Source organism: Oreochromis aureus, linkage group 19, assembly GCF_013358895.1.
Source record: "Oreochromis aureus strain Israel breed Guangdong linkage group 19, ZZ_aureus, whole genome shotgun sequence".
Lineage (NCBI taxonomy): Eukaryota > Metazoa > Chordata > Actinopteri > Cichliformes > Cichlidae > Oreochromis > Oreochromis aureus.
This window is the reverse complement of record NC_052960.1, coordinates 31,542,737-31,558,645: the sequence shown is the minus strand read 5'-3', so window position 1 is coordinate 31,558,645 and position 15,909 is coordinate 31,542,737. Positions and strand designations below refer to the sequence as shown.

The following is a 15,909-nucleotide window of genomic DNA, read 5'->3' as shown; positions in this document are numbered from 1 at the left end:
TCTCCAGTTTTCACATTTATTGTGTGGTTCGGGAGCAGAGTGACTAATGCTCCTCTCAGGGACTGTGGTATGGTGCCCTTTTGAAAGGACTCTGTAAACATTTTTAAAATTGGAGTCAACACTTTAAACACCTTGGTATTTAACCCATACTGAGTCTTGACATTTATTTTTTTCTTATTATTTTACTTGTTTCTGGTATGTGGAGTCTCCATATTGTTTCCATGAAAACCATTAATGAAAAGTAAGGTCTGTGTAATACAGATCGAGTTTTCAGAATGAGCAGTTTAGACTTACATGTGACTTTAATGGTTTAACTGGAGACGAGGAACTTAAAAATACAAAAACTGATAGACTGTCATGGATGCTGTGCTTTTCTTTCAATTTTATTTTTCATGTTTTCTTAGAATTCACAATACAGAAAGGAAAAGTGACATGTCATATAAGACATAACCCAATACATCCAAGAAGAAGAAATGACATCATACATCAGAGCACTCTGAAGCATTTGCTACTAACCAGTAAACTTGACCTTGTTGAGACATGATTTAGGGAGGTCACTAAACTGAACACAATACCACATCTTTGCCCATAATTGACCACATTTATTCTAACTGTTGCTGGTTAAGTAACACAGTTCTGAATCCGTTTGCAGTATCGTAGATGATGAGCACAGGTCACTGAAGTATATTTCTGCATGTTTATTCTGGATGAATGTAAGACATCAGATTCTGGGAAGTGTCAAATATATAAACATGCTTCAATATTAGCGTATTTGTTAGCAAGACAAGTTAAAAACAGGCAACTACCAGGACATTTTACAAAGCCTGTTTGTTTAACTTCTGAGAACATTTATATCATTTTCACGTGAAATAATATCATTAGTCGTTATCACTAAGTCACTGAATCTGAAATGATGTGTTGTATGTAATTAGACAACAATATTTCCCCTCACCTCACCATGATGTCAATCTTTCTGAATCAGACTTTCATCAACATCTAATCTCTGGTAGTATCTTTTCTATCCTGTGTAGGGAAACTTGAGTAGCGCAGCTTCCCCAGGGCCAAGTTGCAGGTTTGTAAGATCCACGCTGCTGTCAGCAGGCATTGTGCTGCTGTTGGTGCTGAGAACAACCACAGCCTTCGGGGGCAGCACTGTGTGGCTCAGCTGCAGCACCGCTGACTCCTCTGCAGCCCAGTTGAAGGCGGCGAGGTAACGCTCGTTCTGATCCCACACCCGCAGGTAAGCCAGGGAGGAGGAGGAGTTAAAAAGGAGGATGAAGTCTCCAAACAGCAGGGAACGCTCTTTACCCCGCAGCTCACTCACAGTGCTGAAAAACCTGCGACAGGTCAGGCGCTCAGCCCGCTCCTCCTGCACAGAGAGAGCACACAATCACTATGTGATATTTACTGTTATCAGTAGGCTGCTAGGTTACACTACTCCTGCTCGAACAACTACAGCCAATAACAGCAAACCTGCAGACGAGCAGAGAACGTGTTCATAATCACATCTGCGCAAAAGATGGATGTGGTCACCATGACTACCATCTGCCATTGGTTTTGGCTATGAACTGTGCAGCCACAGTCATTTGGATGCCATGTTGTTGGGTTGTTTGAGTCACAGGTTATGATATTTAGCCTGCATGATGGAGTGCTAAGTTATCATCTGATGCACATATGCACACAGATAGCATGAAACTAGAATTTCCCTTCTAGGATGGATGGAAAGAATTCCCTGGATTTAATAAGACGTGACACTGAAGTCTAAAGACACCAGCAAAGTGGTTTCTGAGATCACAGACGAGAGAGCTGAGCATCGTTTGTCCAGTTTTACTTCTGTGTGAAGCGTGGGTCAAGGCCTCCTCTTTGAATGACTAATTATACAGTAACTAAATCAAACTTACCCCCCAGTGATAAATATTAATAAACTGTCTGTTTATGCAGGCTGAATTCACATTCAAACAGGGACCAAGCTTTAGTAGGTTAAATGCACTGACAGTTATTCTGATACTGTCACTACTACACCAGGTCGACTGTATTACCAGCATGTGTATCACTATGGAATTTTATTCAAAACACGCTCCACCCACACAATCAGCTCAAATAACACACCTCTGCAGTATGGTACTGACGAGTTCGTCTGCTTTATCCCTATTATATATTCTGTATTTATATATGTGTATACATGGTATATTTATGCTCATATCCTTACTGTCATTCCCCTTTATTTAGTATTTCAACTCTGTAACATGCAACTTCTGTCGATGCTGTGCTACTGGAAACTGAATTTCCCACCCGAGGGATTAATGAAGTTTCATCTAATCTAATCTTACCTGCAGAGTTCCATTCAGCTCCTCATTGGAGTCCCAAAGCATCTTGGGAAACTTGGTGTCCTTCCGTGGAAATAATAAAATCTTAATATCACAACAAATACAAGTAATAGTGCAATATGTATTCATATATTCATGCTTTGTGCTCCTCTGTAACTACAATGAGGCTAAAGTAAAGAACATGAGCTTATTAAAATACTGAAGTACGTTCCTGAGAGTTTACTGTACAGATGTCCTCACCTCGTCCATCAGACCTATCTCATCTCCGTAGCTGAAGATGGGCGTCCCGGGCAATGTCAGCAGCAGTAACTGATGCAGTTTAACTAGAGCTGGGCCCACCAGTGAAGCCATGTGACCCTCGAGCCGCCCCCCCAGATTCCAGACGAGATTCATCTGACTCTGGGACGAATACAAGTGCTGGATAGAGCGAGCGAGCTCCGTGACATCCGTATCACGTGAATGAAGGACCCGGGAGATCAGGAGGTCAACACCCGTGGAAGAGAGGAGGGTGGACACATCTTCAGCAGAGGAGCGGTCTGTGACGCCAATCAAGACTCTGAAAATCACATGCGCAGAAGGTTCCCTTTACGTAATCCAGAGATTAACTGATGTTAATGCATGATTTTTAGTTTCTCAGGTAGCCCTAATAAACACAGAATAAAAATGATCTGGTCCTAAAGCAGATCTATGTAGTTCTGGACATATGGCCTCAGTAGGGTCTCCCAGGGCAAACTGATATTTGGTGGGGGACCAGAGGAAGAGTGATTCAGAAAACCCCTGTGAAGGAGAAAGCAAAGTTCACCCTGGTGGGACAAGGTTACAGTCCCAGGCAGCAACAGCAGGTCAGAATACACAGCCTCTGTCAGCCACAGGGGTAGAAAAACTGTACTGTATATAAATGTTCTGCAATATTTGAGTGTAAGAAAATCATCGAGCGTATTAACCAAAACAAAAGAGTACTTTTCTGGACCATGGGTAACTTTCACGTGCAGGTGTTTGCCACATGAAGTGTTGGGTTGTTGTATCTGCCATGTTGGAATAACAACCCAACGGCTTCATAAAGTAAAGTGACACTTGCATAGTAAACATTTTTACAAACTTCAAATGTAATCTAAGTGACAAGACACAGAAACACAGACGTGGGTAAAGCTGGTGGTTTCCTGGTGTTGCTGCCATCTCCTGCTTCTGCTTCATGAAATCTCTGATAGTACTCGGTGACATCCAGGCACACTGTTTTCCTCACCTGCTGTTGGGATGCTTGTCCGTCCTGTTCTGCACGATGGCTCGGATGTCGTTCCAAAGAGACGGCACCACTGTGGCCACGTGCTCCACCCTTGACAGCTGGATGCCATCCACGCCTTCGTTCAGCCAGAACACCAGAGCAGACTGAGGCACAAGGACACACTCATCATTTCTGTTACCCACCTGATGACTTCTTTTAATGAATAATAACTTGCACTGGATTCAGCTAAAAATGTTTTTAATGTTAATATTGGAAGCAATAATGACTTTACTGCCGCGGACTGAGATTTCTGGCACATATAGCTGAACAGCAGTCACCAGCATGTGTGTGACATCAGTGAGCACTCACCTTCAGTCTCTCTGCTACAATCATCACACTGATGTTGGAGAACCAGGGCCCGGATGAGCCCAGGTAGTTTGGAGTCAAATCCAGAACCACAAAAATACCTGCACAGGTGAGAGGAGCAAATGTACTACAGTAAGTACATGTGTACTTTGGCGTTGTTCTTCATATACTTGAGTTGATCTCTGAGTTTTTCAGAGCATTTTAGTGAAACAATCATTCTGGTCTGTTGTCAGCATTACTCCCACTGATATGGGACAGAACACATAAAACATCATGAGACTGCTGTTTCTGTAGAAGGCTGTCTCCCTGACCCTTTTTATGAGCAGCCTGGATGAAACCCTTAAACTGGTCCAGGTTTCCAGCCTCGGGGGAAATCTCCTCAAAGCTCAGGTTCACAGCTTCATCCGGAGGTGCTACGTGGATCGGCCCGACCACCAGCCCTTTGACTTTCAGCTGAGCCAAACTGTTGACCTTTTGTTCCAGGCCTGAGGTGGAAACACATACAATGAGGAGGAGCAGTAGTTTACTGTTGTGATGTTTCTTTGTGGTGACTCTTTTATACTTTAGCAGCTGCTGACTTTGTGTTTGCCTGATTTTACATCTGACTGTGTTTAGAAAACACAGCAAACGGTCAGATAACTGAGCAGAGAGTTACAGACAGAGCATGTTGGGTGTTACACATTTATTGGAGAATGATGTAAAGATGATATTTATATATGATCTTTATCTATATTTGGACTCACCTTTCAGGTTGTGGGTGTCGGTGAAAGCCTGGATGTTTCCAATCTGGTACAGAGGGCCATCATTCCACCAGTTGGTGTTGGGCAGATCTTTGCAGCGAGGGGCCTGCAGGATGATGAGGACGGCCCCCACCAGCATCCCCAACCAGCCGAGCCAGAACACCACCAGCAGCGCCCAGCGGGTCCTCACCCAGCTGAGAAACAGGAAAAGGCTGGATTATCAATGAGTTGAGGCTCTGCGTCCTGCAGGTACCCAAACGTGATTATCTGGACGACTGAAGTGAATCTGGAAACGCACCATGGCTATGAATGCTGAAATGTTTGTGTTTCCTTTGTGACACCTTCGACAATTTTCACGTCTTGGCCAAAAGACTCAGAACATGTAAAGGTCAAAGAGTTCAAATATGTGAAACAAATCTGCTAAAGCCCACATCTGTTGATATTGTTGCCATGTAAACTTATCAGACAGCTGCATCTGTGGGCACTGTTTCATCTCAGGGATCACATATTGGTTTTTGTTTTTTTTTTAAATCCCAACAAATTCCTCGTACTTATTTTGCTGAACATTTAACTTCCTTTTAACTTCTTCCTAAGATTTGATCAAATGTCAAGAATACTACATTTAAAGTAAAGTACTGTATAAACTACTGTGTTAAATGTTTCATATTTTCACATTCTTACACCTCTTCTTGATTTCTCTTAACTTTATCTCCAGACCTGAGCTTTCCCTCTGCTGTCAGCCGAAGACAGAAATCTTTACATTCTTTACACCCCGGTACTGCCTCCTGTCTTTTTGTCAATGCCACTGTCTCCAAATATTATATGACAGCTGGTCTCACTGCCATCATCCCTGACACTATATGTATCAGAAAACAGAGGAGCATAGAGTGACACAGCATGAGTCAAACAGAAAAATCTCTGTAGTTTACTTTGCTTGCACAGAGAACCTGCACATTGTTATTACAGAAAAACTCAAATGTTGTGCACTGAACTGAGATTTTAAACCAGGATTATAATAATGGTGTTGCTATGGCAATGATATTGTGATACAACATTTTTATATTGCATAAAAATGTATAGAGGTATCATCATGTACAACAGCATCGGAGCGTACTAATTAACACAGAAGAACTAAAGAACTGTGAAAGGTGAAAAAATGAAGCATTTCTCTGATATTTATTTCCACAAACCTCGTGTCCTTTTTAGTACAATTAACTCCTTTCAGTCCACCTCCGAGTCTTTTTTGTGGTTAAGAATGCAACAATGAAACATCTTTGCTTTTGTTGCTGTCCTTGGTAGATTTGAACCTGTGTCCCTCCCTCCTCTTATTAAAACTGTAAGACAAGACAGGGACTGATTTTAACCCTCAGGAAAAATGTGTAGTCTCCAGCTGGTTGTGTTTGCTTTGGTCGCTACCATATTGCTGCGGTCACAGGGTTAATGCAGTGATGGCCTACAGACGCTGGCAGCTACCTCTCTGCACTGAATCATATCTGTTATTAATCTCTGTCTCTCTTCCTCAGCATGTCTTTATCCTGTCTTCCTTCTCTCACCCCAACCAATCACAGCAGATGGCTGTGGTTCTGGTTCTGCCGGAGGTTTCTTCCTGTTAAAAGGGAGTTTTTCCTTCCCACTATCGCCAAAGTGCTTGCTCACAGGGGGCTGCTGCACTGAGGTACAGTTTTTACTCTGTTTCTGGTTTAGTATCATGCCAACCATAGCATGTACAAAGCTCTGACTTGAACCCCACTGAAACTGACAAAGGTCGATGCTAGAAGATCATCAAATATGGAGGAGTTGAGAGATTAACCAAGGAAGGGTGGGCGACGGTCTGTGATTGCTCAGACGACATGTGCAAATGATTGCAAGATATTCAGCTGACTGTTAGCATCAGGGGAGCTAATCGTTTTCGTTTCTGTGTGCAAAGCAAAAATAATCTAAGCAGTCAAAATAAAACTAGGTTTGGAGAGTAACATACGCTCCAATGAAGATGGCATCTTATTCAGGCTTATTTTCAAGAGACACTGCTCAACTGCATACTGCATCTATTACAACAGAAAAGCCTGCCTGCAGACCAGACTAATTCAAACATCTCATACATCACCAGATTAAAAATATGAAAACGAAGCAGTCCAGCAGTCGGCCTCCTTAGTTCCCAGATGTTTATGGAGATGGGAATGGTACATTTTTGAGATGTGCAGCTATCATCAAGTATTGTGTTTTTATTTGAATGTGAGATGGGGTTCAAACGTGTTTTGGAATCTGGATTAAAAATCATGGAGTAAAAAACCGACATTATAATAAAAGCTGTTATCATGCCAAACAGTGTTGAACTGTAGGCCATCTCAGACTTGCCTTCTTGACTTCTATTAAACCACCAACGTTTACCTGCGTATCCAAACACAGAAACAGGCTCAGCAGTACTGTACGTGTCACAGGTTTACTGCATACATGAGATGCATGCTGGTGTCAGCTCATGCAGAAATAAATAAATAAAAGGAACGACAGAGCCTCGCCCTGCATGGGTGTGCACAGTGTGTCCTCCTCACCCCGGGGTGCCCGCCACCTTCATCAGCTCCTCCTTGTTCAGCCCAGTGAATTTCACCTCCTCCTCCTCGTCGGGGATCTTCAGCTTCACCAAGCCATTCTTCTCCGCCGTCGTCGGTGCCTCCTGCCCGCTGGCAGAGGGTGTGTCGGCGGTCTGGTCTCCTCCCGTCATCGGCTGCTTCTCCTGTTCCTCCTGGTCCAGATCTGCCTCGCTCACATCGGCCTCCGTGGCATCAGCATCCACCTGAGCGGGACCCGCCTCGTCCTTGTGCTCAGCATCCTTCATCTCTACATTGGTCTCCTCCGTGTTCATGTCGGCCTAGTCCCGTTACTGATGGAAGAGCTGCAGACGTGCTTCAGTCAGTCAGTCAGTCTGTGCGACGTTCACAAACAGTGGGACAGACGAACATCGAAACTGTCCCAATTATTTGAACCAATACGTGTTTCATTGGCGTTCAACTGCCCCAGCACACAGACCATTTAAAGTGACCCTCTGTAAGCCAACTGGGTCAGCTCACAGATAGGATAGGTGAATATGGTGAATGGAGCGGCTGTAATGTAGCGCATTTCTATTATAGGCAGCTCCCGCTCAAAGCGCTTTATACAACACGACTCGTCCATGAAGCACTTTTATTCTACGCGTAGGTGCTTTCTGTCTAACAGGCAGTCTTACTGAATGTGATGCCCCAAAAGATTTAGCATTCAGACTGAAGGTGGAACCACCTGCCAATCAGCAGATGACCTGCTCTGATGACAACCACTCTGAAACTACAGCATAAACAAAATATGTTCAAAATACAAAACAAACAAAAATATAAACATCAGTTTTGGTTTTTAGGATCATTTTCTTGTTTTCGTTTCCAGAAAATGATTTCTGTAGTCTGGTTTCTCCTACCAATGCTTGAACAGATTTCCGAGCGCACCTGAATGTAACATCAAATAGGATTGGGCCAGTTTTACATACGTCAGTTGTAGAAATTGGTAAATAAATAAATAAATAAATAAATAAATAAATAGGAGAGCTGCGTGAAGTTGCAGCTTGCAGTGTTGTGTTGCTTGAAAGCATCTCTCTGTCTGTCTGTCTGTCCGTCAGGGGGAGACGATAACTGTGGCCTGATGGTGACAGCTGAAAGGACTGACTGCATCACATCACTCTCCTTTTTTGTTTTATTAAATGTATTTATTTTTTTGGATTACTAGTGCAAATTTGCTATACATCTTTTTTCCTCTGTCACTGAAACAATCAGAATTATTGTCTGAAGGCCGAAAAAAGACCAGAACAGATTTTGTTTTCCCAAGCAGACTATTACAGGTTTTGCTATACTGGTCCACTTGACTGTCATATTTTATTATTATTATTGTAAATGTATGAATTTATTCAGTTTCTCATTTTGAGGTATTACAATCAGAACCCGACAGGACCAGGGGACAGGAAAGAAAGGAAGAGAGGTTGGGAAGTTAACAGAAGGAGGGGGAAGAAAACCAGAGGAGGAGAAGGACAGAGAGAGGAAAGACACTGAAACTCTGATCAGCTGCTGAGAAAAAGCATCAGTAACACATCCGTCTCCACTTTTACTTAAGTAAAGAAGTTGAATCAGTACTTTAGCTTTCACCAGAGTATTTTTAAACAATAGTGTCTATACGTCTACTTAAGTACAGGATGTAAATGGCCTGTATTATTATAGCGCTTTCACTTAGTCCGTAAGGACCCCAAAGCGCTTTACACTACATTCAGTCATTCACCCATTCACACACTAGCAAGCTACATTGTAGCCACATCTGTCCTGGGGCGCACCAATGGGGCGCACTGACAGAGCGGGGTGTCTGACCACCACCAGTAGGCAAACATGGGGTTAGGATCTTGCCCAAGGACATTTGGCATGCAGCTAGGATTGAACCACCGACCTTCTGACTAGCGGCTGACCTGCTAGAGCCACCTACATGTCAGGATGCCAGTATGTGTGCCTGGATATGTCCTCCAAAGTGTCCACTAAACAAATATGTTGGGATGATTTCTTGTGTTTGCAGAATATCTCTAGAATTAGAAACATGCTGTCTCAGAGTGACGCTGAAAAACTAGTTCCTGGGTTTATTTCTCCTAGGCTGGACTACTGTCATTCATCATCATCACCTTGTGTTTATGCCAAATGCTGCAGCAGGAGTGCTGACAGGCACTGCTGGACTGACATGTTCTCAGGCTGCTGCTTGGGACAGGTCAGGGGAAACACTGACCTCCAGCACTGACCTCCAGCAGTGCCCAGCGGGACTAGAAGAAGCTCGTTCATACGCACTAACGGGTTTTACGGCCTCATTTAAGTTTTATTTAAGCCGGTTTTACGCCACTCCATCCGGCTCTGTTAGCCTTCCAGACAATGACTGCATAGCGTGATAGGCGGCGGTAGTGCAGCGTGAACGCGTGCAGACTGCCATTAAACCCAGAGAAGAAGAAGCTTTGCGTTTCTCAGCGGCGTGCAGCGCCTGTAACAGCTTCCTGCGTGTTTTCCAGCGTGAACATGAACGTGGCTGAAGCTAAATCAGAGCTGAAGCGGCTGCTGAGCAGACTGAGGCCGGCTGAACTCACGCAGCTGCTGGGCTGGATGAAGAACTCGGGTAAACACACTGCACGTGTGGCGTGGGCTTCGTGGGTTACGGCTTCAGCGGGGGACTTCTCACAGTGTCGTCACCATGTCGCGCTGTTTCCACAGTCACGCACACTTCAGGAGTAATACACAGTGGGACGCTTCGGGGGTTTTACGAGTTTGTTACATCTTCCGTTCATGCTGACAGAGCAGCCCACAGACTGACAGCATACTACCACTGCTGAGCCGTCATTTCCCCTTTACTCACGAGTGTGTGTGTGTGAATGCCTTCTTGCAGATGAGCTGGAGGACGAGCTGCTGGGAGATAACGGGAGGGTGCTGCTGCAGAGTATTGCAGAGGACCTGAGGGCAAATGTGCCCCCTGATGCTATGCTGCCCTCTGAGACCGCTGCCTACAGTAAGGTACTGTGTCTGAATACTGAGCAGGTACTACAGAGGACTGTACACTGCTGATCAGTGCTCCTGCATCACATTGTGATCAGAAGTTCATTAGGGCCTTCATAAGTTAGTAATAAAAGTGGTATTACTACTTTATTTACTTTACAGTGATTGTAGCCACAGTCTGCCCCAGGGCAGCTGTGGCTACAACTGTAGTTTGCCTCCACCAGTGTGTGAATGTGAGAGTGAATGAATAGTGGAATTGTAAAGTGCTTTGGGTGCCTAGAAAAGCGCTATTTAAATGCAATCCATTATTATTGTTATTATTTCTAATAATCACAGCTCTGTTTGGCCTTTTAAAATTCAGTTTTCTGTGTTTTGGAGGCAAATAAGTGTTTTTAATGTTTTCTGACACAACCTCCATTAATGTTTAAGTGACTGTACTACAGAGCCACGCCCACATTGTGTTTAAAATGCCGTTTTTATTTTACTTCAAGCTTTTTCCCCAATATTTATTTGACTTAAAATAAAAAAACAAAAACACTATTAGATATTTAGTCATATTATATTTTTATATAGTTTTTTGGGGCTTACAAACATTTTCAAACGTTTCTGAAGTTTAAAAATATTGAGCCATTATATTTCAGTATTTGATTTCATGTTTGTGCGTCTGCTGCGTACGTCTGATCATGAGAGACACTCAGTGTCCTCCTTATGTGAGTGTCCATGTTGGTAGAGTGAGGCAGTGTTAGTGGAGACAGGTCTGAGCTTCATGATGTTAATGGAGAAAGGTGTGGTGATGATGAGGATGACGAGGAAGCTTTGGTACGTGTTCCAGATGCAGCGGCGGTCACGGCCGACGGTTCACGTGGATAGCTTCCTGTACGACGACGAGCAGGTGGACTCCCTGTGTGAACGGGGACTCATGAGCCGCAACTACTGCCTCAGCTGTGGATCCCACAGGACTGCACCTCTGGGTGGGAGCACATCACCACTGCTCACCTTTGTTCAGGTCTACATGTTTAGCAGCTCGCTGAGCTCCATGTGTTATCCTAGCAGCTGTAGCTAGCTGGCAGACTCACATATGTGTGAAGAAGTGTTAGGGCCACATTAAGGAAAAAGTCTGAATGGTAAAAGAAGTGGAGATGACAGCTGTTTAAAGACAAACCGGCACAGTTGCTGTTCCCTCTGACATAGTGAAGTCTTACTTCAGGATCAGTTTGAATAACAAGAAAGCAAACGATTTGTCTTTTAGCTCACAAACACAGTGCGGTGCTCAGTATAAGAGCATGAACACATGGAGCAGAAAGCTGCGTCTGCTAACCCTGACAGGCAGATGCAGGGTTATGCAGCCTCGTGCCGTAGAGACGATGTTTGTTAGAACACACTAGACTTGTAGTGAAGACCGCCTAAACCCAGACCAAGACAAGACCAAGACCAGAGGGTATCGAGACAAAGACTGAGACAAAAAAGTCTTTAAACTGCAGCCAGATGCTGCCTCGTTTACGGATTTCAGGCATATTTATGTGTTTCTGCGATGCACTCGCACAGCCCTCCTCACCGCTGTCTACTGTCTCACTCACTTACTGAGAGGACAGATGCACGCTCCACTTGACTGTCGCGTCTCTCACCCTCTCTGTTTTTCACATAATGATATTATCCTATATCCTCGCATGTGATTGGCCACAATATGGAGGGATTGGAGCATAGATGAGCCACTGTGTGAGAGCTGAGCAGCCAAAGGAAATTGAGTGAGGAGCCAGCTCTCGCTCAGTGGGAGTCAACTCTTCTGATTCACTACAAAGCACTCTCTAAGCACGGCTCTTAGAGCTGATGCTTTTGCACATGACACATTATCGAACGTTAGGTTGTGTGTCATGGATACTGTTGACTCCAGAGGCAGAGCCAGACATTTTATACACCCGGGGCTTAGCCCCAAAGGGTAGTATGCATGTGGGGGGGGATGACTGAAAGATTTATTAGGCTGAGTTTTGTTCAAAAAAGAAGGACTTCATATAGGAAAAAATATATATCACATATGCAGGACACCTTAAACTAGTTTTTTAATTAAGCAGCAAGGCAGAAAAAAATCAGGGCTGTATAAAATGGTAAATGGCCTGTATTTGTGTAGCGCTTTACTAGTCCCTAAGGACCCCAAAGCGCTTTACACAACCAGTCATCCACCCATTCACACACACATTCACACACTGGTGATGGCAAGCTACATTGTAGCCACAGCCACCCTGGGGCGCACTGACAGAGGCGAGGCTGCCGGACACTGGCGCCACCGGGCCCTCTGACCACCACCAGTAGGCAACGGGTGAAGTGTCTTGCCCAAGGACACAACGACCGAGACTGTCCGAGCTCGAATCGGCAACCTTCCAATTACAAGGCGAACTCCCAACTCTTGAGCCACCATCGCGATAAAGACACAGGGACTAAACCCCAATTCAACCAGACCCAGAACTGATCTGGAATTAAAACAGGACTACGACAGTTCAAAATCAGGACTACTTAGGACTTAACCAAAACAGAACCAGAATCAAAACTAGATGATAGTAGCACTAAAAATCATCATAGACCTGCACTACACTTATTTTTTAATTCTACCAAAGTACACTATTTAGATTCAGAAAAGTTTATATAATTATTTAGCCTTGTTGTGCAAACAAGCCTGCATAACTTAATAAATATAGAATTTGAAAAGTAACAAATGGTATCTAATAGAGCAGGGCGATATGGCCAAAAATATTTATCACGATATTTATTTGAAAATTTGCGATAACGATATAACTGACGATATAATCGATGCGAGACAAAATACAACTCCACAACTTTACTAGTGCAAAAAACCCCACCCATTTATTTTCACTTAAACAAGCAGCTGTTTTTTATGTGCATTAAAGCTATATAAACATTTAACAGTGCAAATGCAAATTCCTTGCTGAAAGTTTAACCAAAAGGCATTTCCAGTAGAAATGGGCTGACATATCCTCAGCATAACCATGTATAATATCCACTGAAGTTAAAAAGAGGTGCTTTGCAACATTAAACTGCAGAGTGCCAAATAAAAAAGTCAAATACGTATTTTTCGGACCAAAAGGTGCACGGGATTATAAGGCACATTAAGCAAAACAAAGCAGTCAGATAAATCAAACTTTATTCAACTCATTCTTCTTGCTTCCTCCACTTCTGTACCATTGATTCATTAATGCTGTATTCTATCACAGCTGCTCTATTCCCATGTTGTTGCAGTATATTAATGACTAACCTCGTATTGTGGATGGATTATCTCAGTTGTTCTCCTGACTGAAGTTTGGTCCGTTTACAGCATCCTGCCATGTGATTGCATTTGTCTCTAACCATCAGGAACCTTACGTTAACTTTTATCGAGTGGAAAAGTGTTAGCCTTCATCCTCCAGCTTCACTGTTTATGTTATGCTAACATAGCTGTGTAGCTAGCGATCACGTAGCACATCATTGTATACCAGCTAGCCCAACTTCAGTAACCCTACAAAAGTCACTGCTGTTTAGCTTCCTGTCTTCAATTATGTTGGAAGTGATAGCAGAGCTGTACGTTTGATTTTTTTCAGAAATCTCTCAGAACATGCTATATCATGCTTAGGTAACTAGCGAAACTAGCGAGCTAACTTCCACTAACTTCCTGCTAACTTCTAACTCCGTTAAATGTAATGAATTCTGTTTTCATGGATGCCTGGATGTTAAACATCATAGTTACACCTGGTAAAGTAGCAACGCTGATCGTTTTATTAAAGATGAAAGAAATTAGACAGTTTTTAACTCTCAGTGATGCTGCAGTGTTGGGTTGACTTTGGGACCTGAGGTGGACGGAGTTTAGGACCCAGATTACTCCCAGATTTACGAGCACCTTAGTCTAACAAATATGCAATAACGACGGCCCGCTTGCATGTTCTATTAAAGAAATGTGCTTTGTTGTGTATCTGACGGACAAACACCAAACCAATTCCACATCACTGAAGTTGCGGCATTTTTACAAACCAATTCTGGTTCATCCATTTCACTCAACAATCCGCTTTCCCCCTTCTCATTCTCCGTTGCCACCATGCTTTTTCGGCCATGTGCGTATGAAAACAAAGGCACCGCGCATGCGCGTTTTACCCATATTCTATCGCGATATTTCATTTTCTTATCGTTGCCTAACATTGTACCGGTATTACCGTGAACGGTATAATATGGCCCAGCCCTAGTATCTAAAAAGATACACTAGGCACTAGATACATGTTCTGGTGAGTTTTGGCAAACAACGATGTGACTAACAGGTGTGTCTCACCTGCTCTTGTTCCATCTCTGTTCTGTCCTCATTCTCCATCTCCCTCTCTGTTCCTCTCTCTCCCTCTCTGTTCCTCTCTCTCTCTCTGTTCCTCTCTCTCTCTCTGTTCCTCTCTCTCCCTCTCTGTTCCTCTCTCTCTCTCTGTTCCTCTCTCTCTCTCTGTTCCTCTCTCTCCCTCTCTGTTCCTCTCTCTCTCTCTGTCCCTCTCTCTCCCTCTCTGTTCCTCTCTCTCCCTCTTTGTGCTGACAATCAAGCCAAACACCAACGTCATCAAATATACAGTTGAAACCAGATATTTACATACTCTTCAGATAAAAACAAAAACACTTTTAATTGTAAAACATCAAATCAGACTAAATGTTTATTGTTTTTTAGATTGATACATATAAAAAACATATTTGTTACATTTAAGAGTAAAGAGAGAAATTGTCTGTATTTCTTAATTGTAAATGGCACCAAATTGTATTCAAAATTGAGCCACACTTATGGAGCTCCACAATTCTTTTCCTGGTGTTTTGGTTGATATCTCTTGATTTTCCCATGTCAAAGAAACAGGCTGTGTTTTGGGGGTGCCTTATATGCACCCACATGTGTGCCACCAATTTACTACTAACCAATCAGAAGCTTCTTAAGCTCAGAATGGAATCGTCTGGAGTTTTCTGTCTGTGAAGGTTCTCAGTCATCCAGGTCATCGTAGTCTAAGGAGCTCGGAAAGAAAAGCGTCTGGACTTCTTTAAGTTGCTTGAAGACGTTTCACTTCTCATCCGAGAAGCTTCTTCAGTTCTAGGGTCAAATGGTGGAGAGTCCCAGATTTAAGCCCTGTGGGAGTTTCCCCCCGAAGAGGGACGAAGGACCCCCTGATTAGGGCTGGGCGATATGGCCTAAAATCAATATCACGATAAATTGAGCAGTTAACCTCGATAACGATAAATGGACGATAACCACCCCAAGTGCCAAAAAAACAAACGTTGAAACAAACGAATCACATGGTTGTGCTGCAGGTGGTGGAAGAGGTTGGTTGTGTTACCTTGACTTGACGCAACAGTCTTTTTGCAGAGTTTACATTTAACAATTTTTTGATCAATATCATCCTTGTTCAATTCAATTCAATTCAATTTTATTTATATAGCGCCAAATCACAACAAAAGTCGCCTCAAGGCGCTTTATATTGTACAGTAGATAGCACAATAATAAATACAGAGAAAAACCCAACAATCATATGACCCCCTATGTTGAATCCAAAATGTTGCCAAACAATTGATGATGCATTTTTTTTTGTTAACAAGCGTCTCCTCTTCCTCCTCCACCAGCTCTACCTCCGTCGCTGCTGCTTCAACATTTAAATCGTCCTCCATTTGTTCACCCGTGTCTCGTCTTGTTACAGGTAGCAGTGTTGCCAACTCCTCAGTAAGGAAAA

General features: G+C 43.3%; 2 protein-coding genes across 3 annotated transcripts in view; one reads left to right on the top strand and one right to left on the bottom strand.

Annotated features, from left to right (window-relative positions):
• Positions 1 to 369: 369 nt before the first annotated feature.
• LOC116335520 (4F2 cell-surface antigen heavy chain-like) lies at positions 370 to 7,572 on the bottom strand. 2 transcript variants are annotated; one of them, XR_005609334.1, is made up of 9 exons: positions 7,205 to 7,572; positions 4,659 to 4,849; positions 4,227 to 4,400; positions 3,919 to 4,016; positions 3,571 to 3,713; positions 2,568 to 2,883; positions 2,331 to 2,390; positions 953 to 1,369; positions 370 to 728 (listed from the first exon to the last, which is right to left on the bottom strand). XR_005609334.1 is itself a non-coding variant. In XM_031759236.2 (8 exons), exons 1-8 carry the CDS (start codon positions 7,513 to 7,515, stop codon positions 1,019 to 1,021), a joined length of 1,644 nt encoding a protein of 547 aa, XP_031615096.1. In that variant the 5' UTR covers positions 7,516 to 7,572; the 3' UTR covers positions 370 to 1,018. The 2 variants fall into 2 exon arrangements, 1 of the variants encoding a protein (XP_031615096.1); XM_031759236.2 differs by having other exon boundaries at positions 370 to 1,369.
• A 2,078-nt stretch (positions 7,573 to 9,650) lies between these two features.
• Positions 9,651 to 15,909, top strand: part of zgc:109986 (uncharacterized protein LOC553566 homolog) — a 28,332-nt gene continuing 22,073 nt past the window's right edge. The window contains exons 1-3 of the mRNA XM_039603600.1: positions 9,651 to 9,812; positions 10,080 to 10,204; positions 11,019 to 11,157. Of these exons, the coding sequence (XP_039459534.1) occupies positions 9,716 to 9,812; positions 10,080 to 10,204; positions 11,019 to 11,157 (361 nt within the window). The 5' untranslated portion in view covers positions 9,651 to 9,715. The remainder of the gene's footprint in view (positions 9,813 to 10,079; positions 10,205 to 11,018; positions 11,158 to 15,909) is intronic.